Source organism: Pagrus major, chromosome 6, assembly GCF_040436345.1.
Source record: "Pagrus major chromosome 6, Pma_NU_1.0".
Classification (NCBI taxonomy): domain Eukaryota; kingdom Metazoa; phylum Chordata; class Actinopteri; order Spariformes; family Sparidae; genus Pagrus; species Pagrus major.
Window position 1 is genome coordinate 19,377,266 of NC_133220.1, and position 25,171 is coordinate 19,402,436.

General features: G+C 39.8%; 2 protein-coding genes across 3 annotated transcripts; one reads left to right on the forward strand and one right to left on the reverse strand.

The window, feature by feature from the left end:
* Positions 1 to 496: 496 nt before the first annotated feature.
* On the reverse strand, positions 497 to 7,312 carry LOC140997512 (MICOS complex subunit Mic10-like). The gene is made up of 4 exons (XM_073467448.1): positions 7,230 to 7,312; positions 2,476 to 2,523; positions 774 to 883; positions 497 to 676 (listed from the first exon to the last, which is right to left on the reverse strand). The coding sequence occupies exons 1-4, from the start codon at positions 7,288 to 7,290 to the stop codon at positions 668 to 670; spliced, it is 228 nt and encodes a 75-aa protein (XP_073323549.1). The 5' UTR covers positions 7,291 to 7,312; the 3' UTR covers positions 497 to 667.
* A 2,839-nt stretch (positions 7,313 to 10,151) lies between these two features.
* capzb (capping actin protein of muscle Z-line subunit beta) lies at positions 10,152 to 24,710 on the forward strand. Of its 2 annotated transcripts, none has more exons than XM_073468235.1 (9): positions 10,152 to 10,416; positions 15,933 to 16,022; positions 18,433 to 18,554; positions 19,301 to 19,414; positions 19,505 to 19,646; positions 19,875 to 19,991; positions 20,083 to 20,148; positions 20,983 to 21,059; positions 23,568 to 24,710. In XM_073468235.1, exons 1-9 carry the CDS (start codon positions 10,414 to 10,416, stop codon positions 23,653 to 23,655), a joined length of 819 nt encoding a protein of 272 aa, XP_073324336.1. In that variant the 5' UTR covers positions 10,152 to 10,413; the 3' UTR covers positions 23,656 to 24,710. The 2 variants fall into 2 exon arrangements, with proteins under 2 accessions (XP_073324336.1, XP_073324337.1); XM_073468236.1 differs by lacking the exon at positions 23,568 to 24,710 and adding an exon at positions 21,484 to 21,592 and having other exon boundaries at positions 10,175 to 10,416.
* Positions 24,711 to 25,171: the final 461 nt, after the last annotated feature.

The following is a 25,171-nucleotide window of genomic DNA, read 5'->3' on the forward strand; positions in this document are numbered from 1 at the left end:
GAAGAAATGTGCTTTTCAACTCCCTGTGACGAAAACAGTCAGTCACAGCAAAAACACCAGCGCACGCAACTGGAATCAGGACTATAAGGCATGAAATACTGTGAAAATGCTTGGTCTGGCATGAGTGAAGACCAGACTAGGTCTTTAGAAAGGAGTCTACCCATTCATGGTGTTCAGAGAAACCTACATCTGTAAATAAGAAAATGGTTTGCTGTCACTGTGTGTAAAACATACACGTTAACATATTGTTCCTTCTCTTTTCCAACACTAGCATTAGTTTTCCACCAACTGCATTTTCTTTATTCCATCATTGTGTGCAACTTTCCTTCCTTCCTCCCACTCTCTAACAGGGCTGCAGATGCTGAACCTGGCCCTCATTCCAAAACAGCAGGAGTCCGAGTCTCCCAGCTCATTAACACACACAATTACGTCCCGCCCCCAAACCACATTTCATTCTTCTTTAACATGCACAGAGAAAAGCAGAGAGAGAAAGAGGGGTTTTTCCATTATCACTTTATTAAATATACACTCATAGGCCTTTGATAAACACAATGTGGGCATCATTGGACATTAGTGCTAGGACAGAAATGGTCAGCAAAATAACAGAGGACGAGACAAAAACAGATGATAAACTTCATGGCAAATCCTTATAGTCTTCAGTCCTTCACTACTGGTCCTGTAAATGAACACAGACAAAAAAAAAACATGTATTATGATGTGTTAGTGTGTCACAAACCTCTGACACACAACATATCTTCACCTTCTGTACTCACCTTCACCATGCGGCCATGAATCAGGTATGGTGACCTGAAGTCATGCTGGCAGTTGGCGTAACCCATACCCAGTCCCAAACCTGAACCGAATGAGACGGGCCACGTGCGACCTGCGGGAGAAACACATTTAAATCTATTTAAAGTATGTGCTTACGAAAAAAGTTCACATGAACTCCAAAATGAGATATACATATTTTTCCTCTTACCTGTAGTGCTATTTATCCATCTAGATTGTTTTGGTGCGAGTTTGAGATATTGGCGAGATCTAGTAGAGATGTCTCCCGTCCCTCGAATGTAATGGAACTAGATAGCATTCAGCTTGAGGTGCTTGTGTGGCTACATTTGAAAATGTCATCAGCCATGTCTCTTTCCACAAATCATGACGCGGTTAGTCAAGATAATCCATAGACGTTGTTGTGAGCATGTCGGAACTATTTTCTTTCTACCGAACTACACCTGTCAACTGCATCACTGCACAAATGGAAGCGTGAATCTACTTGTGGACGAGAGACTAGCTAATTAATACCACTTTTATGCCCAAATTAGTGCGTATACGCATGTTGTTTTTTTTAATGGAAGGTAAACTGGCTAAAATAGACAACCGGGTCTTTTAAAACTGGCAGTGGACGAGTTTGCATTTACGTTGTGGGTTTTCTGTTGTGTGTGCGCCACGGTTGTCATCAACAATGTGATGGAAAAACAGGTAACAGTAGAACATAGCAGATCATATACCTCGTCAGGCTACATCCAGAAGACGTTAAACTTGTTTAATAAATAGTCTTAACCGATAATATTCTGAATTAGACAAATAGTTTTTTCAAGAGCTAATAACAGGAGTTTCTGGGGAGTGAGACATCTTGCCTCCTTCTCATCTCTGATCAGGCAGATGACTCAGATCACACGGAGGCCACAAACAACGATTACCTTTTTCATATCTTAACATCAGTGTCTCTTTAAAACTCAGCGCAGACCGAATGATGTTCTAGCATTGCTTTACAAGAGATGGAAAGATATTTACAAGCCAACGGCCTTAACTTCAACATGTCATAGCACTGCGCTGGAACAGAAGAGTAAATTGCCGTGTTTGCCTGACTACATCACAACTGAGACGAGCCAGAGCCGATTAATAACCTGACTACTGCAGGGTCAAATGACCTGGGACTAAATCCTGATTGCACACATACACATTGCACACAATAGCCAGATGTTAGCAGTCGTAAGTGGGATTTTTGGGTATAAGCTAGCTAACGTTACAGCCCAGTCGAGGAGGACGGCGTTAATGTTTTCATCCTGCTCAGCCACAAGCACAGGCCTCTGGTCCATGCATAGATGACCACTTCCTTCTGTGTGGTGATACAGTTGGGGGGGTGTTGTTTGCTAGAAAGAAAATAGTTCCAACATGAAACTGAACACAACAAGGTCTGTGAATAATCTTGAGTAACTGGGTCATAATTTTGGAAAGAGACATTGCTGTTGAGTTTTTCAAATGTATTTTTTGGCGCTTTCAAGCGCCACAAGCCATGCGCCATCTAGTTCCATTATATTAGAGAGAAGACAGACATCTTTACTGCAGATATCTCCATAACTCTCAACTCACACCATAACAATCTAGATGGAAAAAAAATATAGCAGTACAGTTAAGTGGAAAAATATGTACTTGTGATACTTAAGGTGAACTGTCCCTTTAAGAAAGAGCACTTACGTTTAAAGAAAAGGACGGAGAACACGATGCCCACACCGAGGCCAGTTACTGCAAAGAAGAAAAGAAAGTATGAGTGATTAAACTACACATTTAAATGACTTAAGTACTGAGGTAATGTGATCATGTCTGATCCAGTAGAAAAACGGCTGGCGTAGATGTAAATCTGTCGTAATGAGGTCAGCGGGGTGCCGCTATTATGTTTGATGCAAGAGCTGGTAAATAGCACAAGTTTGCAAGACATTGCTCATTAGGAAAAGAGAGGGAGAGAAAAGCCACAAGAACTTCCAAGAAAGAGAGAAAACCGTAAAAGGGGTGCAAGAGAGGGGGAAACGACAGTGTCTATGAGGCAGAGGGCAGGAGAGGTGATGGGTCAATGAGTCCACCTCGCAAGAGTGAAGGTAAGGATGTCTGGACGCAGTATGGTCACGCAGAAGGTTTGTCAGTGGCACAGAAGTTGGCTGAGTTGTTTGAAGTGCTCAGACTGGAGTAGGATCTTGAGGAGGAATGTGTTTGTGCGCTTAGCTTCACCTCGCTGCAGGCCACACCACACCCAACAGAAGGCCAGCCAGCACACAAAACACATAAAAACAGCCATTTGGGCCCCTCCGACTCTTAATTGGATTCAGAGAGCTATGCAGCATGACCGATTCGCCTGAACCAGAACCCTCAAACTGTTCTCTATTACACAACTTACAAATGTCCAACAAGACCACAAAAGATCCCAAACACCATCATTATCAGTACAGATCAACAGTAAATCATTGTCCTCTGTGTCCATTTCAAGCAAAGGTTCAGTTAAATTTAAGGCTCTCCGTCTGTTGCAGCCTCTGTCTTTCTTTGCTCTTCAGCCAGCGCATTTCTGAAACCTCTGATTTTCCACTGACAGTAGTAACAGTAAAAACGTTGGCAAAAAATATGAGGGCAGATCAACATCTCATTTTGGAAATTCTTTCTCTTTGTCTTGACATCTCCCAGTGGGATAGATTAGAACAAAAACATTTGTGCTGGAGCAGAATGAAATATTGAACCCACAGGCCAGAAAACACACAGTAGGTTTTGCCAGAAAATAAAGTCAAGAGCTGGTAATTGTTTTGTTATTCATCTGTTCATTATTTCAAGTACTCTCTTGAAATGACATCAATGAAGACATTCATTTTCAATCACTGTCATTTTGTGAATTTAAATAAAATTGCAACTTGAGTCAAATAATTCTGGCACATGGCTTTCGCTCAACATAGCAATTTTAACATGTTTGTGACAGCAGATGTTTTGTGTAGAACTTATTAATTTTCTGTGTGTTGGAGGGGACACAGCTTACGATTTGCACAGCTGGAATGAAATAAATAATCTTACCTAAAAAGACTGGGTGGCAGCCATTACTGTGAAGTAATATAAATAATTTTCTTTTATGACTTGCAACTATTTTCATTTCCCGTTTTTAGCCGTGCTGGCTGGCGGTATGGTTCTAGGGATGGCAAAGTCAGTCTGACAGTTGGTCGACCACTTTAGTCCCGACTGAAAACGCTAAACAGATTCTCCTGACAATTTGACTTACTACAGTCATTATTTCATGACTCCTTGTGGTGTAAACTTCTTTAAACTTTATTTACACAGATTGAAAAGAATTCAGTGAGCCATAGTTGTGTCCTTCCTTTAAACATTTTAACTCTAGAACTGCTCTGTTTTCTGGTATTTTGCCAGTTTTTGGCTATTTTACATTGTAATGATGGCAGACATCAAACGGACAAGTTGCAGTCAGTGAGTGTGATAAAGAGGCACCAAGCTAAGACTCTACGCAGTTTTTAATACATTGTTTCATCTCAGTTAGCATCATATTCAGTGAAAATGACGATGCAGTGAATTTATACCTGCACTTTGCCCTTTTAGGATACTATCATTAGTGTGGGCAACATATTGTGAATCATATCGTGAGTTTCTCTGTGATTCCCACTCCTACAATTGGATGAACTGCTGTTACATTTTGAACAGACTTTTCCTCTAGTGCCATCATAAGGTTGACATGTGTGTTTTTTGGCTAAATTCCTGAGCCAGATTCTGGTCAACTTTTACAGAGGAGCGACAGAAAGCATCCTGACTGGAAACATCACAAACTAGCATGGTTCGTGCACGGCCCACGTTCTACAGCGGCTGATTAAAACCACCCAGAACTTCACGGGTACACATCTACAGAGCATCAGTGACATTGGTGAGGTGCGATTTCTGCACAGAGCCCAAAGGATACAAAAACTCAACACCCACCCCAGCAACAGTCTGTTCACCCTGCTGCCATCTGTCAAAAGATACAGAAGTAACCGCTGCCGTACCACCAGAGTAAAGAGCAGCTTCATTACCCAGGCTGCAACATTCCTCAATTCATCATCAACATGATTTTACAAAATAGATGTAGCAGGACTCAATCATTTGTTTTGTTTTTTAAACCCTTGTGATTTAAAAATGACAATAAATTTACCTTGTACGTTGATATATTGCTTCGATCATTATTCTATTATTAGACTAGTATAAGACTAGTACTGGCCTCTTCCACTCTACCGTTTACAAGTTCCTCAAATTAAATACCATGTTCCTACACATAACACTGTTATTTCTTTTTATGAAGAGGATATTGTGGATTGTCTCTCTCTCTCTCTACCATTAGTGCACATGCAGCTGTTTTTTCTCTCCCTTTAGTTTGATTTGACATCTCTCTTGGTCATTTTACTTTTATCATTATCCAGCATACAGTATGCTGCAGAGTTTCTCTGGCTACTTGAGACGCACTGGCACAGCTGGCAGTTTGCTACACACAGTGAGCTCAAAGAAATGCCACAATGCAGATGTTTCTCCTCCCAGCAAGAAACATATTTTACTGTGCTGAAGTTGGCGTCACTTAGTGTCTTTCAGAATAGATTGAGTTCCACTTTAAGAATTTTAATGATGGCCCAACACAGTTTCAAATACCACAGATAAACTCCTCCATAAAGACCCCACGGTGATCTGCTTAAAACTGTAACACAGTGTGTTCAATCAACTCTGACTGGTTAAGTGAAGGCCAGAGTCGATGAAGGAAAACAAAACATTCTTTCATCACTAATTATGATATTATGGTCTTAAATAAAATTCCAGATGGTTTTGGCAGTGAATTCAAATATGTCTGTTGTGAACTTTTTAGAACTGTGTATTTTTCTTTTGCTATAAACTCTTGTTTACAATAGGTCACCTAAGGAAGAGCCACGTGAAGTAATTCATCCAATCAACCTAGCAAACTACAGGCCATTAAATACTGCGATCTCTCTGATTCACCTGAAAAGTCAGTCATGGACACTTTCAAGATTGCTTTCGCTCTAAAAATCGTTAGATCGCCCATCCCTGCGACACTATCACACAGCCAACTGATGTCATTATTCTGTATTTACATTGATAAGACAGGATTAAATCACCATTTTATGCTCATTCAGTCTGACAACAGAAATAGTGCAATATATAAATAAGTACAACTCATTTGTGACTCGTCAATTTAGAGCTGGGCAATAAAGCCTTAAAATGATATCACAATATATATAGGTCATATCGCAATACGCAAAAAACATCTTGATTTTGAAATCTCTTCTTAAAAAGTACTTCATAAATGCTCCGACTGGGTTACACAATCAAATATCATGATATTTTTACCGAATACCTCGATATCAATATTGAATATTGAATGACTATTGTTACTTTCACAAAACATTAACACACTGAAATTTTTTATAAATAATCATCAGTAATGTGGATATACTGTAATGCAGCCTTTAAAACCAGGAACAGACAACACTAATGCCATGTAAGGATGTAACGATGTCCAAAATCTAAGACAATAGATAGTCTCAAATCACAAAAAAAGATATAATATTGACACTCGCCCAGACCTAATTCAGCTATATTAAAACATAATATACACACAGAGTAGGAGGGGACACAATGAGCTGAGACTGAGCAGACTAATCCTACAACGGCTTGTTTCTTTTATGTGAAATTTTTAATGCTGCTGTTGTGGCCAGAACTCCCTCGCAAAATAGGCTTTGAATCTCACTGGGAATATTTCTGGTAAAATAAAGGTTAAATAAAATAAAACACAGTGCTTCTGACTCAAAGGTTTATCAGTTCTCCAGTGGTTTAGGCGTTTTAATATGGATGTGGTGGTCTGAGATGACTCTGTCTCAACAAAACAGATGTTTCTGGCATTTTGGACTTTGTATGTTTACCTTTGCAAAGTCCTTTAAGAGATTAAGGGCTAGAACATTGCGGACTCAAGTGGAGGACTGTTGCCTGTTGCTGGCATTGAACTGTAAAATATAGATTTAAAATGTGAGTGAAGCTTGGGGGGAAAAGGCTGGAAGTGGACACAATTGTCCTTTACAGTTTTGATAAATGTAGGCTAGACCCTCCATGCTGCCACTCCACAACTGACTTTGATCAATAACTGCACAGGTTGTTATACAAAACACACTCTAGCTTGTATCCAAAGATTATGTTGTCTTCTTTAATCATAATGTTCCCCCCAAATAACAAAACAGGTAACGTTAGTTTTATCCATTCAGCGGACAAGTGCACACTTGACCTCAGTAAACTGGCATGGTCATACAGATGTCCCGTAGATAAGGACCTCGACTGCAGCCTCTGACCCGTAGCGAAGCTTATTTACCGGGTTAAATATGCTGCAGCATGCTTCACGATAATGTTGAATAAATATAATACATTTATGAAATGACATTAACCTGTTTTCACGGCTGTATCAGCAAGACAGCGGTCCCATTTCCGTCCGTGTTCGTCCGCCATGTTTTCTGCTGTCAGGAAGCTCCACGAACTCTCGCGAGAGAAATATAAAGTCACATGAACTCACCCCCACCAGCACTGAAGTCATCTCCTCCACTCATTATATCCAGATTATTTATGATAAATACACTTTGTAGTTGTTTTGCCATACAGTTATTCAGCTCCTAAAATAATATGTATTTTAAAGTGTTAATGGATTTGATAGACTATTCAAAACTAATTTGATAACTTTTATTGCTCTAATTTCAACAGGCCTACGTCTGACATTATGTGATAAAAGTTCTTCTGTTTATCACAACTTCTTGTTAGTTTTCATTGCTGGTAGAAGTGTTCCCCATCCCGCCCATATGCATACTATATGCACAGGAAATGATGCATGCATGCACAGCGTGTTGCACATCTGCTGCTGAACAGAAAACTAGCAGTTCCCATTTTAAAGAGGGAGGAATATTGTGTTTGGCAATACTAGCTTTCTTTCTTAGAATATGTTTTTGGCAGAAGCTAATCTAGATGTGGCATATTTTGAGGAAGAAAATGAGCCTCACCTAGTTTTTTTCAAAAACACATGATTCATTAGCACCACTAATCGTTTGGAGATCTTTGCTGAATTTGTTCTCCTCTTATAAACATCCAGCAGACTAGATGCTGGAAGCTAAAGTGGTGCTTACCACACACAGTCAATAATATACAGATGTTTGTGAGGTTTACAAGCAGGTTTCACATTTACAAACAGTCCAGGATGGACACGCAGCTTCAAGGCAGAGTACATTCGTACAATGTCATGATAGCTTTGATACTGAGATGTTGAGAAATAAATGACAAATATTTATAAATAATAAAAAATTAAATATTTGGAAGTACACATGTATGGGTCATTTGCCCATGTTTTTCATGACACACTTCACAATAGTTAACCCCTGAGAAATGGCAGCTATAATCAAAGTAAAAACATTAAACCAGACTTTCGGAAGTGGGTAGAAATTACAGTCTATAAGCGTATATGTAAAGCAGAGCTGTTAAACATTAAAGCCTTATTCATATCATTTTCCCCAATAAAAATCATAAAAGGTGTGGATTTACAGACTCAAGTCATTAAAGTGAAAGTTCATCCCGTAAGAGCTATAATAGTCAGAACAGCAGGTGAAAGAGTGTTGATTATCAGTGTGATCGACACTATAAGACAACATTTTACATTACAGGGACTCATTTCATTCAGTTTAAATTAAAACATGCACAAATGAACCACAAGTCACTACAGGATTTGCTAAATTCCCAGAACACCACTTTTATACTGAATTATCATCGATACCAGGGCTGCCCACAGTGTGGCCAGTGATCACTATTAGGTTAAATTTGGCCAGATGTTTCTAGAGAATTTTTTTTTTTAAGCAATATGTAATAATTGGCCACTTGTTGAATTCATACTCACAACAAATAGGGGGCAGCATATGACAAGAGTTACCTCTAACTACTGCCAACTGCAGCTGCCGTTAGCCAGTTAGCTCAGTTAGCCGTGCAGTTAACAGTCCGGGCTGGGAGCTCGGACCACCGGGGGAAGTGTTGGTATTTACTCTGCGATGGACCAGGGCTAGCTGGTTAGCATGTTAAACATTGCAACACAATACATAGACATCGTAATGTGAAAACAGTTATTCCTCTACACTCTCCTGATAATTTTAATGAAGTATTGAATGTTTTCAACCAATTTTTTTATATATTGCACCTTTAGAAAATATCATAATGATTGTGTCCCTTTATTTTATGTGAGGTAAAATGCTATTTAATATGTATCCCTAATTATTATTTTTTATAATCTCAGTCAGTTAAGGGAATTTATGATTTTATACACATTTATTATAGCTGTACATCTACTTGTATACTTTCATCATTCACTGTAAGGCAAACAAAGGAATTTTCATATTCCATTCAAGTTAGCAAAAACCAACAAAACTAAACCTCAGGGGGTGCTCTGACTAAAAACATATTAATTATGGACACTGCCAGTATTAAATAGAATTAAAGAGAATAAAAAGCAAATAACATTAATATTAGGACTAACATTTATGATAGTGAATTAATTGACTGAGATTTCTGGAATTATTAGTTTTCAAAAATAACTTATGTTATCTTAAAATAGTTCATATTTAATCAACAAATGATAATCATTCTTCCCATAGAAGATGTTTCTATGAACAGAATGTGAAGAGAAAATAAAGTTGGAAATAGTAAATGTTGAAGGGGCACGATGTGAGTCAAAATCTTTTAATATTCACAATATTAATGAGGCAATAATACAAACTCTGAAATATATATTTTTTCCATAACTTAATAAACAAGCTGTTCTCAGAGGAAAACAAGGTCCCCAGAACACTGTTCGAAGCTAGAAAGGTGGCAGGGTCCGCCACATATAAACAAAGTGAAACAGTATGAAACTGTGTTGTCCTTTAAGGTCAGTTTGTTTATTCAGTTTACTCAGTCATGAAAACGAAGAGAGTTAATTTTTTTAGTTTGTTTAGGAATTTTAAAAAAATCAGTCAATGAAGATCTTTCTCTTCTGACTAAAATGTCTTCCCCATAACTGCATAGTGTCCCCTTAAAAACCCATTTACACTAAAAACATTATTCTGATTTGCTTAATTTGTGACATTATAAAAATGTTTGTGAAAGGAGCATTTTTGATTTGAGTCGCAGTAAACATTACATTTACTGCAGTGTCCAGTAATCACTGATAAAGCGAGGCTTTAGCAGAGCTCCATCAGTGTGCGTGTCTATCTGCTGCCCTCTCTGACTGCACGATTACTGCACCACTCCTCTCTTTCCATACTTGGCAATGCCTTTCTTGCTCCTTCGCGATTGGCTGCTGCAGAGAAAGCCCGGAGTGACCCGGACATGCAACCGGGGCCTGTTTTGTGAGCGCAGCCTCCTTCCTGTAGCCCGGTTGAGGAAGTGAATTTCGCTGACAGGGCTGGGTTCAGTGAGGGAGAGGCGAACAAAACATCTTAAGTCAAAAAAACAACAAGAGCCGAGAGGAGCGACTTGTTCAACCACCGTAAAGCTAAGCTCTACAGTCATCGGTGAAATCGTGCTCCCCTGCCCCCGCTGAGACCGCCGCAGACCGCCGCAGACATGGTAAGGGCCGCGGTGGAGCTGGTGGGAGAGATGGGGACGGGGTAGCGGGGTTTTGGTGGGGCTGCTGGCTACTGCTAACTAAGCGTTAACGGCTAGGGGTGCTAAGCTAGGCTAGCGCTAGCTTGGAGGTGTTGAGTGGTAACCTGAGAGCAGCAGCAGGGGATCCAAGTGTATAAATCACCGATGCTTATCTAAATGGCTCTGTTTGCCAAACTTCTGCATGCCGGACACCAAATGAATTAGCTTCGCGGCCAAGTTAGCAACTGTTTCTTTCATCTAGTCGGCTAGCAGCTAGCTGTTAGCCAAGCTAGGTGCCCCGTATGCATAAAGTTAGCACAGGATGTTTTGGATTTGACACAAGTTCGTGAACAGTATAAGTGAGGTGTCCTAATATAACACACACACATAGTTGTCCAGTCGTGCACTTCACACGCACACACCTTGGCTAAAATAGTCAAGCGCCGGGTTGCCTGTAGCTAAAATAAGACTGCTTGCTCCTCCTATTCCCAACCATGACAAGCTGTCAGCCTCCTCTGCTGAGTTTTTCCTGCCTTGCGAGTTTGAGTCGTGACTTTATGTTTTCCCTGCCAGATGACCATCCAAACAAATAGTACCAGCAGTTATTGTTTACATATTGCTTGTTTTGAACATTTCCCTGCCACTCCCCCTGTAATTGGTCATTTATTTATGCCTGACAAAACTAGTATTTGATTTGAACTATTCCAACATAATCGAGCACCATCATGTGCTCTCCCACTGTTTATAAAAGTGTGCTTTTGTAGTGCATTCACATGACCTATAGTGTTATGCCTGAGTTGGGAAGAGCAGCTGGTTTTCCTCCACAGTCGCCCACTCTCCTCGGCCTCACCTCATCCATCCTGCTGGCTCAGCCCCGCTGCTCTCCCCTGACCCCGCGGGTTGTTGGTCTGAGCTAGTGTTTACACGGAGACAGGAGCACTGGTAAACACAGCGTCAAGGAGCGCAGGTGTCTGATGGAGCAGGCTGATTCATCAGCTGAGAGAGATTTTTAAAACAGGCAGAAGGAGGGGAATCCGCATGGGAGACACTGCCTCGAAACTTCTGTTATGGTCAGGGTCAGCCTTAAGGAAAATGTTTATGGAAAGAGGGGTCTCTACTTTATAACACGTCTTTGTCCTTTGACCAGCAAGAAGCTGTATAAGTATACTCTCTTAGGCTTATACACATAAGAGGAGTTACTTCATAGGTAAGCCAAGATGGATGGTTATGTTGACATCTAAAATGGAGGTGGATTAAATAGGTAAACAAAACAATTAATGTGGCAATGCAAAAACATATTGCTGTTGAGCTTCTGGTGGTTCTAATATTAATGCGTATGAATCAGAATTATTTGTAGGGCCGCACGATATTGGGACGGCCTTTCTGTTTGTTTGTAATGGTAGACGTTAGTGCATTGTGTCTTTAACAGTACTATCTGGTGATGACCAGTTAAAGGAATGATTGTGGAATAGCCAGTTTCCTCCTTGAGTCAACTGAGAGACAGGTTTTGTCCCTCTACTATTACACGCCTACATACATCTCCTAACACATTCCCCAGAGTTTCATGTTGTGGCTGGTCTGTCCTCCCATACTTACGAATATCCGCTGCTCACTCGCTGCATTTTTAAGGGAGAGAAACCCCTTGAGGGAAGGCTATGCTATGCAGTCCAGTCTGTTCTGTGTCTTCTACGGTTGTCATTATGAAAAGTTTTTCATTTAGTCTCAGGGTTTATACTTTGAAAACGCTTTCATTTTGGTGTGGTCTTTTCAAGGATTGAAAAGTTCTTGGATTTCAGATAAAGTGCTTGAAACTGCTTATAATTGTAGCTTCATTAATTTCAAAGTAAATGGCTTTATATTGGCTCAGCCAGGCTATAGGATGGAAAGTCTAATATACTTACAGACAGGGGACACATTTTGAAACAGGAAACTTTTTTGCTTTCCTTTATTATGTCATCCTGCTGTGGACTGCAACCAGGAAACAAAATGTTGGTTGTTTATAGCACAAACACATCTGATTAAATGTGAAAAAATCATTTTGAGTGTATATACCGTACTGTAATTTACCACAGCTGCAAGGTGCTAAAAGCTTTAAAATGTCACTTAAAAATGCTTGAAAAGTTCCTATTTTCCAACATCTTTTCCTCGGGCAAATTGCCTATTGGAAAGATGTAGGAACCCTGTAGTCTAATTTGTCTTCCCTACTTAAGGAATACTAATATTTACATTCAATTACCCCTAATCTGCTGCGCAAACAAAGAGACCATCACAGTAAAATACTTTTCCTTTAAGGAATGTTACTTACTGGATACATCTTACAGGAATGTTGTGAAAAGACCAGGCCTGCTGCCTTACAAACTGTAGTTTATTGGGACCACATTATCAAACATATGTTGAGTGACTAAGTACATAACCAAACAAGCCTCAGTAAACAGTTCAAACAGTAACCATAAAAGGAATTAGTTTCAGTTAGTCTCACGCTGTATTAAAGACTCTGAATTGACTTTGGGGTCATTGTTGTTGACTGTGATGACAGTGCAGTTTTGATTGTTTTAATTGAAAAACACACATACTTTGCAGTATTTCTGACCAGTTTACAAAATGGGTTTCTCACATTACTAGAATTTCTAACCTTAAGTCAATACCTTGGAAAATATGAAATACCATTTTCGATACAATGGGGAAAATGGGGACATTTTTAAAGGTAATATATAACAATGTTATACCATGACGACGAGATACAACCTTTCATGTATGGCAGCAAAGAATAGCAAACGTTATATATCACAAATTGCTGTAGTAGAGAGGAAAAACAAGAAAGTGCAGCTGGTATTGATACTGTAGAGAATGAGTATTGAAACTGTTACAAATATTCCGTTTTGATATGTATCGATATATCAATGTTTTTGACAACACCTCTACAAAACCTACCTTTAGTTGCTATATCGATTTATTCTACATAACAGATTTGCCCAATCTCACCTAGAACAAAGAGCACCTAACCCTCATCTTGTAATTACATTGATATAGAGATGAGATGCATCAGGATCTATTTGATTCAGCTGAGCATTTATGTGTATTTCTGGATCACATAGTACAATCTGCTTTGCAATTAATTAACCAGATGTGTTGGAGGAAACAGAAAACCTTCTCAGTTTTGTCAAGAAAGTAGAGAAGACCTGATCAGATGCTGATGTGTGAGGACAGACGTCAGGATGAAGTTAGTTTGATAATCATTTTCTGTGAGGACCTCTGGATCTCATACCTTCCCAGCAGCCTTTTGTTTGATTCATTTATTAGGCTCCGTATCTTTCAGCTTGTTCTTGTACTTCAAATACAATTGACAGTGATCACTGGGTGGGAAGACAGTGAGGGATATTGCCCTTCTCACTTGTGGTACTACCACTGTGTTGGTAAGGATCTGCTGTCGAAGAGGATTGGACCAGACATCTCTCGGGCTTCCTATCAGCAAAATATGACGAGATGAAACTTTCAAACATGTTTCACTTATGGCCACAACCCACTCGGTGATGTCTGAACGGATGTATTTTGCTCGCTTCACAACCCTTTCAGCACAGAGGGCAAAGTTTCTACACAGGTTTAAGTGGCGCACTTGAATGGCAGGTGCCACTTGTACTGCCTTTTAGTAGACAGTTTTGTGTGCTTTACTGTCAGCCCTGCCAACATGTAAAACCTCTCGTAAGATAAAATCAGAGTTTAGTTGTGTTGCACCTAATATTTACCTGTTGTGGTTCACCTCAGTACAACTCATCCTCATAAAACATGCGTCACACTGCCACAGCAAAATGAAGCGCATCCTTTGACAGCTGATTGATGACATCTGCACTGACCTCACTGATTTGGATATTGTCAAACCTATCACATATTTGTTTTACCCATGGAACAGTTTTGTTCACTTGAATGATTCAATTTCTTCGTACTTTTGAGTTCTTGGGGTTCAATCTCTTTAATTTCTAACAGATCTTTTGTCTGCAAATTCTCACATGACATATCATGAGTGCTGTTCAGTCTACAGAGCTGGAAATTAGCTGGAAATGTTGTGTCTGTACTCTCACAGTGAGCGAGCAGTGTTAGCCCGCAAGGGTGTGAATATTTCCTGCACAGCAACTCCTCTCATGCCCTCATACAGAATGTTGCCAGCCTTTATCATTGTTCTCTTTTGGAGACGTGAAGTAGTTTGGAGAGGTCCTGCCAATTGTCGTGATCCAACACTTGCATATATTTTCCTACATAATACAGCTGCTCAGTGCACTCTTAAAGTAAGCCTGCTTTAAAACTAGAGAGCCAATTCAAGTTTGAAAATTATGCTTGCTAAATATTCTCTTCATTAGCATAGCAGCCTGGCTTTTCCTTAAATGATTGGTTCACAGTTTTTAATATCTGAATTTAAACAATCAATCAACATTGACAACGTTGAAACAAATTTTAATTGCTTTAATCATTCTGGCCATGAAGAGATCCCCTGTTGATGGGCTTTCAATGTGGTGCCAAATCCTCAGTCCTCATTCTGTGCAGAAATTAATTTCCAAGTTGAAGATAATGCAAGCTTCAGCAATTTGAGGTTGTCAAATCAATGAATGCCTCCTAGAGTTGAAGCCTTTTTAGTGCAGAAGTTGTGTTTTACTGGACTGTCTTTACTTGTTGACCTGCAGTGGAGGGACAGTTACTGAAGGAGGATATTTTGTACTAAAAAGGCTGTGCCAAGGAAACTTGCCACTTGATTTTACCAGCAGCTAAAGCCTCACATTACATTCAGATAAAAAAGAGCCTCAGGACTCCTGTGGAGACACCTGCTCTACTGGTTTTATGTCCATGGATAGAGAAATTTCAGTGGAGAACTCTCTGACTGTCAGCATGAACATATTACTGAAGTTTCAGCAGTACCTCTTCCTGGACATGTAAAAAATTATTGTTACTGAACAGTTAATATTAAAATGTGCTCCAAAGTGTGAACACTTGTTGAGAGCATCTGTATTCAGTTAAGAATCCACTTAAAGATGAATCCAATTTGTAATTATGATGAAAAGTTTATATTGTTGTCTTACACAATTACAGCTGAGTCTGTTGGCTTTGTACCTCAGCTGTAGTGGGATACTCAGCACAAGATAAAAGCAAAGTATTGTCATTTATATAATAATCAATATTTGGCCTAAGCAGTCAAAAGTTTACCAGAACAGTGTGTTACAGATGTAGTTGCACTCATCGCTGAGATCATTTTTATGTTAAGATTTATAAAACTAAAAACGTGGATTATCTTGGGAGCTTTTTTCTTTAACAGAGTTAAATAGTGAGATTTTTGTTTTGTTTGTGTTGTCTTTTTTTTCAAACTTTGCATATTAAAAACTAACATACTTTCATTACCATATCAGTATACAGTAACGTACAGCTGTGTGACTGGCAGTGTTGTGAAGCTTTTGAACTGATTTTTCTCATTATAATCGGAGAGCACAGTTTAATAAGTTTCGTCTCTCTTTCAGAATGACCAGCAGCTGGACTGTGCTCTGGACCTGATGAGGCGTCTGCCTCCTCAGCAGATTGAGAAGAACCTCAGTGACCTCATTGACCTGGTGAGTTACTGTCTTCATCTCGCTATCATGTCTGATTTCCTTACAGATCAAACGCACACACAGTGTTGGCTATGTGCCCTCCAGACATGTTTGAAGAATACAAAAATACTCTACTTGTAAAAAACCCCCTATTCAAAAACGGAACAAAAATCAAAAAAGAGAACAACCACAGAGAGAGATAAATACAACGGTGTTTCAGCCTATATCAGCCTAAGGTAAGAAAGTAAAGCAATGTGGCTAAGAAAAGTAAAATTGGATTTCGCACAGCAGGGACAGAATCTTGAGAGTCAAGGTGTCTTAGTAATTGGCATGTATCCCATCTGGAGAAACGAGCAGCGCTTGTTGCATTTCATTGCTTGAGAATTACCCTACCCTGCTACTAGCATATCAGTGTATATATAGCATATAGTGTTTACTGCTGTACAGTACCTGTCAGTATAAGAGAAGCTTCAGAACAACCAAACAAGGCAGCAGGTTCAATCTGTAAATCATACATTTTGTAATACCAAACAAAAATCCTGCCAAAATAAGAGCAAAACGAGAAAGTATGACCTGGAGTGCCCTTTGATATGTTGCATCTTTCACAAATATCAGATACATTGGGATACATTTTGTTAATCTTTTATTTGGAATAATTTAAGTCTGCATAACTTTACACTGAATTAACTGCAACGTGGCATTAATTGAAGTGAATAACTCCACACTACGATGGTAACAAGCTTTTGAAAACAGATATCACCTCAGGAATTTACACATTTCCGAGTGGAGGAAGACTTTAAAAGCATGTAAATAAAATTCAGTTTTTGTTTTTTCTGAAACCGCCAGTCCCTCTGTAGTACTGTTAATAAACATTTTCTAAGATGACAGAGCAGTCCAGCGGGAACTTTTGATGAAAAACTCACACTGAAGCCATTATGCTCCAGAGTTTTCCTTTATTGGTTGAGTCTTAAAAGTTACCTAGAAAGGAAAAAAGAAAGAATGTGATAATGACAGTAGACATAGCTAAGATGCTGCCACGCGCATTATACAGTATTTATTTTAAATCATTCATGTTTGATCATATTTTGGGGGTTATTTTTTCCCAAATGTAAGAATATATCAAGTCATAAACATAATTACACTTAAATTGCAACTGCATTTTCTTGGGGCCCTTGTTTCACTTCTATAGTGTGTTTGGTAACATGAAAAGTGTGTGTCTGTGTGCGCTTGTGTGCGCCTGTGTGTGAATGGGTGGGTGGTTACTCTGTGGTTTCGCTGGTGTGAGTGTTAGTTGTTCCAAACTATGTAAGTGTGACAGTTGCTGCACATCACTGTGTCATCTGGGTAACTGAAGCTATTTTCAGCATCAGTGTTATTTTTTAGAAAAGTGTCGAAGTGACTATTTTTATTTCTTAATCCTCAGTGCGAACGTTAAACAGCTGAAAATGCTGCCTTTAAATTAATTATTTGTTTCCTTTCTACAGTTTTCAGTCAAAGAAGGACTTTTATTTTGAAATTATAAGCACTTTTAACAGAGCGGTGCCAGCTGAGTCCGCCAGTTTAAGACACACTAAATCAGACACAAATCAAATCACACTTTTACCAGTGTTTCCACGGCACCTTGATTTGTGGGTGTAAGAGTTCCTTTCCAGCCAGACCCCCACCTGCTCACCTTCCTCTTCCCTCACCTTTAACCTCTCTCCCCCCGGGAATTGGCTCTCTCCTCACCCGTTTCATTGTGTCTGGTTGTTAGTGATTATTATCGCAGCTGTCAGTCACTGCCGGCACTTTTTGGCTCCATCGTCTATGCTCCGACTCTCCCTGTTTTAATTTAGTTCATCATCACCTGAAATCACCTCTTTATTTCCTGTTTGCCCCACATCTCCTCCACTCTGTTCTCCATTTCTCCCCTCCCACACTCTCCCCCTGAGTTGCCAGGTGTGTGTGAGTTCGGGGCTTTTTCAGGAAAACAGGGCCTCCTTTGTATCTATGCTCTGATGTAGGAGGACATAGAGAGGGGCGTCCATGTCAGTCTGTGAGAAGTAATTTGTACCCCCTTATCCTCCTGATATTATGTTTCCCATTGATATTGTATTCCAGCTCTGCTCCGTAACCTCTGCTTATTGAGGAAAGTTGAAAAGTGGGAGACAAAACTTTCAGTTTACTTTTGACCTAAAATGAGCTTCAAATACACAGCTGCTTTTGTCTTTGTTTGTTTGTTTGTTAGTTTGTTTTTAAGGTGCCATCTGCTTGTTCACACATCATGTTCTTCTGTCCCTCAAGTCAAAAAGAATACTTTCAATAAGGTCTCCGAGGAGTTGAGATGTGTTTCAAACTTTGCAGACGTTTCCATCTCTGAGCGCGTTGAAGTATCTGTGCTGTAGAAAATGTTTAGTACATGCATTGAGCTTTTTTCTGTGTTTGCATCCAGGTGCCCAGTCTGTGTGAGGACCTCCTCTCCTCTGTGGACCAGCCCCTGAAGATTGCCCGTGACAAGGCCGTGGGGAAAGACTATCTGCTCTGCGATTATAACAGAGACGGCGACTCCTACAGGTCGAGTTTATAACTGCGCCACAGTCATGTACAAGGAACATTTACTACATTAAGAACTGTTGAGAGCAAAGTGGCACACTCCAGCACACATCATAAGTGTTTATAGTTGTGAGACGCAATAGCATTTAAGTTTTGGGAAAAGTTTGTCTCTCTTGGAAGACATTCAAAGTGCTGCACTCCGCTGTGAGGATTGGTCAATTTATTGAAATCAGCTGATTAATCAGATAATGAAAACAACTGTTAGTTGCAACCCTGTTGTTCACATGATAAGTGATAGAAACACTTGTGCTCGAGAGAAGATCAAACTCCAGCTGCTTTCTCACCTCCTCACATCCGTCACAGTACTTTACTCATTAACTTGAGTTTCGGTGGTAATAATATTTAACTTTTTTTAATCTTAACTTTTTCTCCAGCGGTAACACAATTTCCTAGAACATTTTAGGTGATGAAATATTGCAGCCTTTTTCTGTAAATGTCCTGTCATATCTGAGTGAAGCCTTGAAGAACATTATTACAAAATAAACCCATGTCTGCATAGCAAACACCCATCACTTTAACGGACTGATGAAGCCAGCAATGTTAATCTGTGTCTGAAAAGGGGAAAATATTATACTTTTTTAAAAATTTCACAAAGGTTAACAACCAGTTCAGTGGGTGACACATGTGGGTGTCGAGGCATTTCCAAACATTTAGTTAGATATATATGATGTTAATACTGATTTCTGTTGTCCTCTTTAATCCATCAGATCCCCGTGGAGTAATAAGTATGAACCTCCCATTGAAGATGGTGCAATGCCTTCATCTCGCCTGAGGAAACTCGAGGTTGAAGCCAATAATGCCTTCGACCAGTACAGAGACCTGTGAGTACCAGGGACCAGCAGTCTCACCTGGAGTTTTTAATAAACGTTGAGTGATGCCCTCTTGTGACCTCTCATATCTGTGTTTCTAAGGTACTTTGAGGGTGGTGTGTCCTCTGTGTACCTCTGGGACTTGGAGCATGGCTTTGCTGGAGTTATTCTCATCAAGAAGGCTGGGGATGGATCCAAGAAGATCAAAGGGTGTTGGGACTCCATCCATGTGGTGGAGGTGCAGGTGAGAAGCAGCTGATATGAAATAGGTTGACATTTGAACTTGTTCCTACACATTGTTTCTGTTTTCTCTTTATTTCTTTATTCTTTATTTCAAAGATAAAACTTTATGGGTGATTGTTTACATCACATCAGGACATGTAGGAGATGCACCACCATAAATCCGTAGACATTGATCCTGAGTAAAACTTTCCAGTTGTCTCATTGCTTGTTGTCTCTGTTGTGCGAGCAGGAGAAGACCAGCGGTCGTACTGCTCACTACAAACTCACCTCCACCGTCATGCTGTGGCTCCAGACAACCAAGACCGGCTCTGGTACCATGAACCTGGGTGGCAGCCTTACAAGACAGGTACGCTGTCAAACTGAACAGAAGACAACTGCTGATATGTGCAACCTTTCTCATGTCATCTGTGAACTCAAGTTGTTTTGTCTTTTCACAGATGGAAAGGGATGAGTCAGTTGGAGAGTCCGCACCCCACATCGCCAACATCGGCCGCCTTGTCGAAGTGAGTATGACGGATGATAATGATGATGATCGTTCTCATTTAGCCTTTTTAACTGCCAAGCTAAAGCCATAAAATGACACGAATGGGTCTCCTACACAGTATTCTGATGATATTTAAAAGTGACATTATATGTAGACAGATCTGATGGCTGATTTATGTGTCATAGTCTTCAGCAGTAAGGCCATTATTAGTCATCAGTCAAGCTGAGCACAGTGAAAGAATGGATGTTTGGGCTCAGAAGGTTGGTAGTCGCACTCTCCCAAAGATAAATTCGCTAGTGGGAAACATAACGTAAGTTTTTTTCATTGTGATCAAATGTAATGCATTCAATTTACACATACCTAAAACTAATGCAGTCTAATAAAACAGTCCTTCAATAAATCCTCCCTTCATTAAGGTTATCACAATCAGTTTTAGAGAGGTGTTCAACTTCATGTTCATTTTGGAGGACGGAGTTGGAGGGAGTGGTGTAATGAATTGTATTGCATTACAATGGCAGGTGTCTCTGTTTTTTTCCACCGCATTTATATCAACAAACGTAGACCAAATAACAGAAACAGCTGCATGGAACTCAAAAGTGGAATCGAGGCCAGTATGCAAAGAGCAGGTCGCAAGAGATCTGTGTGTTGACCACAGCCATCACATAGCTTGTTTACCTTCTACTTAGAACCCAGATTCATCTGTACATGCCCTACAATCATCCACAATCGTCATGATTAGCACATCTCCAATTCTAGTCAATAAAACAATTGTCTCAGAATGTCGTCGTTGGCAAATTGAGGATAGAGGTGGGAATCATTCTAAGAGTTAAGAATGTCTTGATTCTTGTTCCAGGATATGGAGAACAAGATTCGCTCCACACTGAATGAAATCTACTTTGGCAAGACGAAGGACATTGTCAACGGTCTAAGGTAATGCTACATGAGTTGTCTGGATGACTTTGACCACCCTCTTTCCTTTAACAGCACTTCCTGTCGGAGGGGTCTGCAGAAACTCTTTTTTTCATTGTACCAGTCTTACTTGGATCATAGTGTGTTTACTTTTGTGTCTCCATCTGTTGACCTGCTCAGCAGACGTTTTCTTGCCTCTTCTGTCAATTTCTGTCATTTCCTGTCTCATATTTTACACCTTTGCTGCTCCTCAATTCAGATGTATTACTCTGTATTCACTTCGCCCTCTCCTCCCCCTATACCTCTCTTCAACCTCTCCTACCGATCTTATTTTTTTGTTATTGCCTGTCCTCGCACATTTCTGCTGCCATTCTTCTCACGTTCTGTTCTCCTGTCAATCCCTCCGTCACCTCTCCTCCCCTGCTGCCTCTCCTCTGCGCTCCAGATCTATTGAGTCTTTGCCTGATAACCAAAAGTACCGGCAGCTCCAGAAGGAGCTGTCGCAGGTCCTCACCCAGCGTCAGATCTTCATTGACTAGGGTCAGAGGTATATCCTGGCATGGGGCATTGAGTGTGTGTGTGTCTGTTTGCTTGTGTACTGTATGTCTGTGTTTATTGGTAAGCAGAAAATGCAGAGTTTGTTTGCCTGCTTCCATTTAAAAAAATTAAAACTACTTTCATAGTCTAGGATAGTTGAGGATGACCTGCAACATGCAGTACTTTTCCATTATATGTGGGTAACAGCATAAAAGCGCACTGGAAAGACCTTTTCTTTAAAATAACATGTTTGATACAATAAGAAGTAAATTCTACAAAGACTAACACATACTGGATTTTGGGTGCTGATACTGATACTGACATTTAAGAATTTTACAAAGTCTAATAACAAAAATTTAGTTTATTTTTTAAAATATCAACACATTTTTTGGTCAAGGTCCCTTCGATTTGTTTTTTTATAGAATATGTACTGAATATACAGGACAAATTATCTAATGGAGACATAGTTTCTGAATTGCGAAAATACTTCCGACATATCTTTGCATACTGCAATTTCTTAAATGTCTTTTTATGTGTCTTGTGCTGTTCATGTAATGCAACAGTTATTAGCTGGGATACAGCTGTTACAGCAAAGAAGCAAATGATACAAATCAGAAAAAAGTAGTTTGAAATGTTTTCGTGCTCGTCAGGGTTCAGGCTCCCAGGTGTGGGTGGCTGTGCGCGTGTGTGTGTGCATGCGTGTGTGTGTGTGTGTGACTGACTCTATGCTACATGAACATATTTGCATGCTCCTCAGAGTGTTGAACACTGAGCAGCTGTGTGGGCATGTTGTGCAGGTTTTGTTTACCTTTGAGTCTAACAGATGATCTCTGTGAGGGAGTGACAAACTAACCATGTCAGATTATTCAAAGCAGTCACCGACCCTCATGTTTTGCGGTTCGTTGCCCTAATAAGGTTTGCCAAGATAGTGTGTTTATTCTGGGCACGTCTTATCGAAGAAACCACATTTGTGGAAGTGTATGTGTGAAAGCACAGCATTGAAATGAAAACAACAGAAAAATCTTACTAGCATTGAGTATTCACCCCTTTTTCTGTCATGAAAGCAAACCAAGTAAAGATTTCCTTTATTTTATTGTATATTTGCTTAAATTTATTATGTATCTTAAAGTAACTTCAGTGTTGTAAGACAACTAGGGGTTTAACGATCTATTGATCGGGATTGATATCTCAATTTAATGGTTAATGATCCAATACCATCTAGGCAAAGTGAAAAAATATCATCGACTTTAGGATCGACTTTATTTTGAAATCCCCCTCCTTCCTAAACATTCAAACAGTGCTAGTGCCAAGCAGATAATGGCAAGCAACCCAGAAAAAGACTATTCGGATATATACTCTCCTCTTGGGAATAGATCAGCTGCATGGAAATATTTGGGATTTCAGAGAAAAGACGGGTAAACAGACAAATTATTTTCTTTTTTTGTTTCTTTTTGGCGAAAGCAGAAGAGAAAGTGGAGGCAGCTACCTCTGTACGCATAACTGTAAAGAGTTTTTAAATTTCCATTTTCACGTCTATTTATTTGGTTTCATTTCATTATGTAATTTTTTTATATATATATATTTGCACTAGAAATACTTTTTCCCATTTTCAGCTGTATATTTAACTCTTAAAACCCCATTAAAAGGAGTTGTTCAACATAGTTATAGTTCAACAAAGTGCAAAATGTAAAGGATGGTGAACACACGACTGAACTGCATGACATTATGTAACTGTTGGTTAAACTTGCCTGACATTAATGCTCCATGTGTGCAGTGTGTATACACTTAGTAATAATACATGTTTCTCCCCACAGAGAAGGAGAATGTACTGTGATGTTTACATTACTAATACTTTTAAAGACTTTCAAGTTTTTCTCTTGAACTTACAGCCTGTTTTTCCGTCTTGCTGGAGAAACTTTCCCCGTCTCTCTTGCTGTTTTCATATTTGACCTCGTACTCACTGACAGTCTCCTCTCTTTGTGTCTCAAACAGGAGTGTTCAGACTCTGGCTGACAAGTCAAAGCAGGAGGCTCTGAGGAACGACCTGGTGGATGCACTCAAACGCAAACATAACTGCTAGAGATGCTACTGTTGTTTTTTTTCTTCTGTCTCTCTCACTCTCTCTCTCTCTCGCGCCTCATCTCTGCCATCTTTTCTCTGTTTCTTTACGTCTCTCCCTCCATGCCTGTTTCAGTGCTGCACTCGTTTATTTGTGGAAAAACAAAAAAGGAGAAAATGCTTAGCTTTTTATTTGTTTTTTTGTTTTGTTTATTGTTTACTGTCAGGTTTTTGTTTTCATGCATCTCATCTGCCATGAAGCCATTCACTCACGCTCCCTCTGTCTCTCTTCACCCCTCTCTTCTCTCTTCTTTCCCATGTTACCAATATTATGATAGTATTACCACGGTTAATGATAATCTTACAGTGTGAGGGTCATTGTAGTTAATAATCCCTGATGTTCTCACAGCTGACGTGTCCTCAGTCAGTGTCAAACGAGCGATCTTGGCCCCGCTCTTCCTCCGTGACGAGGAAACGGACACAGACTGTGCTTTAGGCGGTGTAGGCTTGGCGGGGCTGTCATTATTATGGACATCAAATTTATTTCTTGCACCTATTTTTGTCTACAACACCCCCCGAATATATTTGTATAAAATTATTACTGTCCGTGTATAGCTGTCATTATTCTGGGCGATGTAAACGGTGTGAACACGAGGGCGGCCTTCGGTTTGTGTTAGAAGGTTTTAACTCTTTATTCCACTCCACATGCATGTGAGCCTGTGTGGAAGCATGGGGCTGCAGAAAGTGGAAATGAAGACTTATCAAACATGGGGATGGACTGTTATAATCACTGGGTGATGATTACACCCACGTTGTCAACCCCAGCCTCCTACACGTTGTATAACATGACAGTTTGCCTCCCCCTCTGTTCTGCTTACTCAACTCTTCTCTCTCCTCACCTACTATGTCTTTGTTGGGGGTCACAGTTTGTCTTTGTGTCTCAGTGGAAACCTTTAACTGTTTCCATTTTTTTGGAGGGGAATCTTTTGTTGTATTTTTGTTTTGTTTTTATTTTGTAAAGCTTATGATTCATATTGTATTAGAGCCTCCAGCAACAATAAAAACAGTAAAAAGCTACTCTGGGACTTATTCTTCATTTCTTATTGATGTGCCGCACCATGCAGGCAGAGGGCAAAATAACAAACTACATTACCATTGCAAAACACTGCAGGAGGGCAACACTTCACTTTGAGTACACCCATTAAGCATTTATAGGCTGTATAAACATTTAATAAGTTGGTAGTGCGTGCCCCATGTAAAGAGGCTGGGTTGTTGCTGCTGCAGCCCAGGGTTCAAGTCTGACCTGTGACCCTTTGCTGCATATCATCTGAATGGTTCCCACATATAACTTATAGGACAACACAGTTTCATGCTGTTTTACTATGTTTACATTTGGCGGACCCTGCCACCTTTCTAGCTCCAAACAGTGATTCAGATTAATAATACAATATATAATCAACAAATAAATTATGATGCATTGATATAGGTTAAGGATAAACTTATCAATCCCTTAGTGAAATTCACAGGCTACCAAGCAG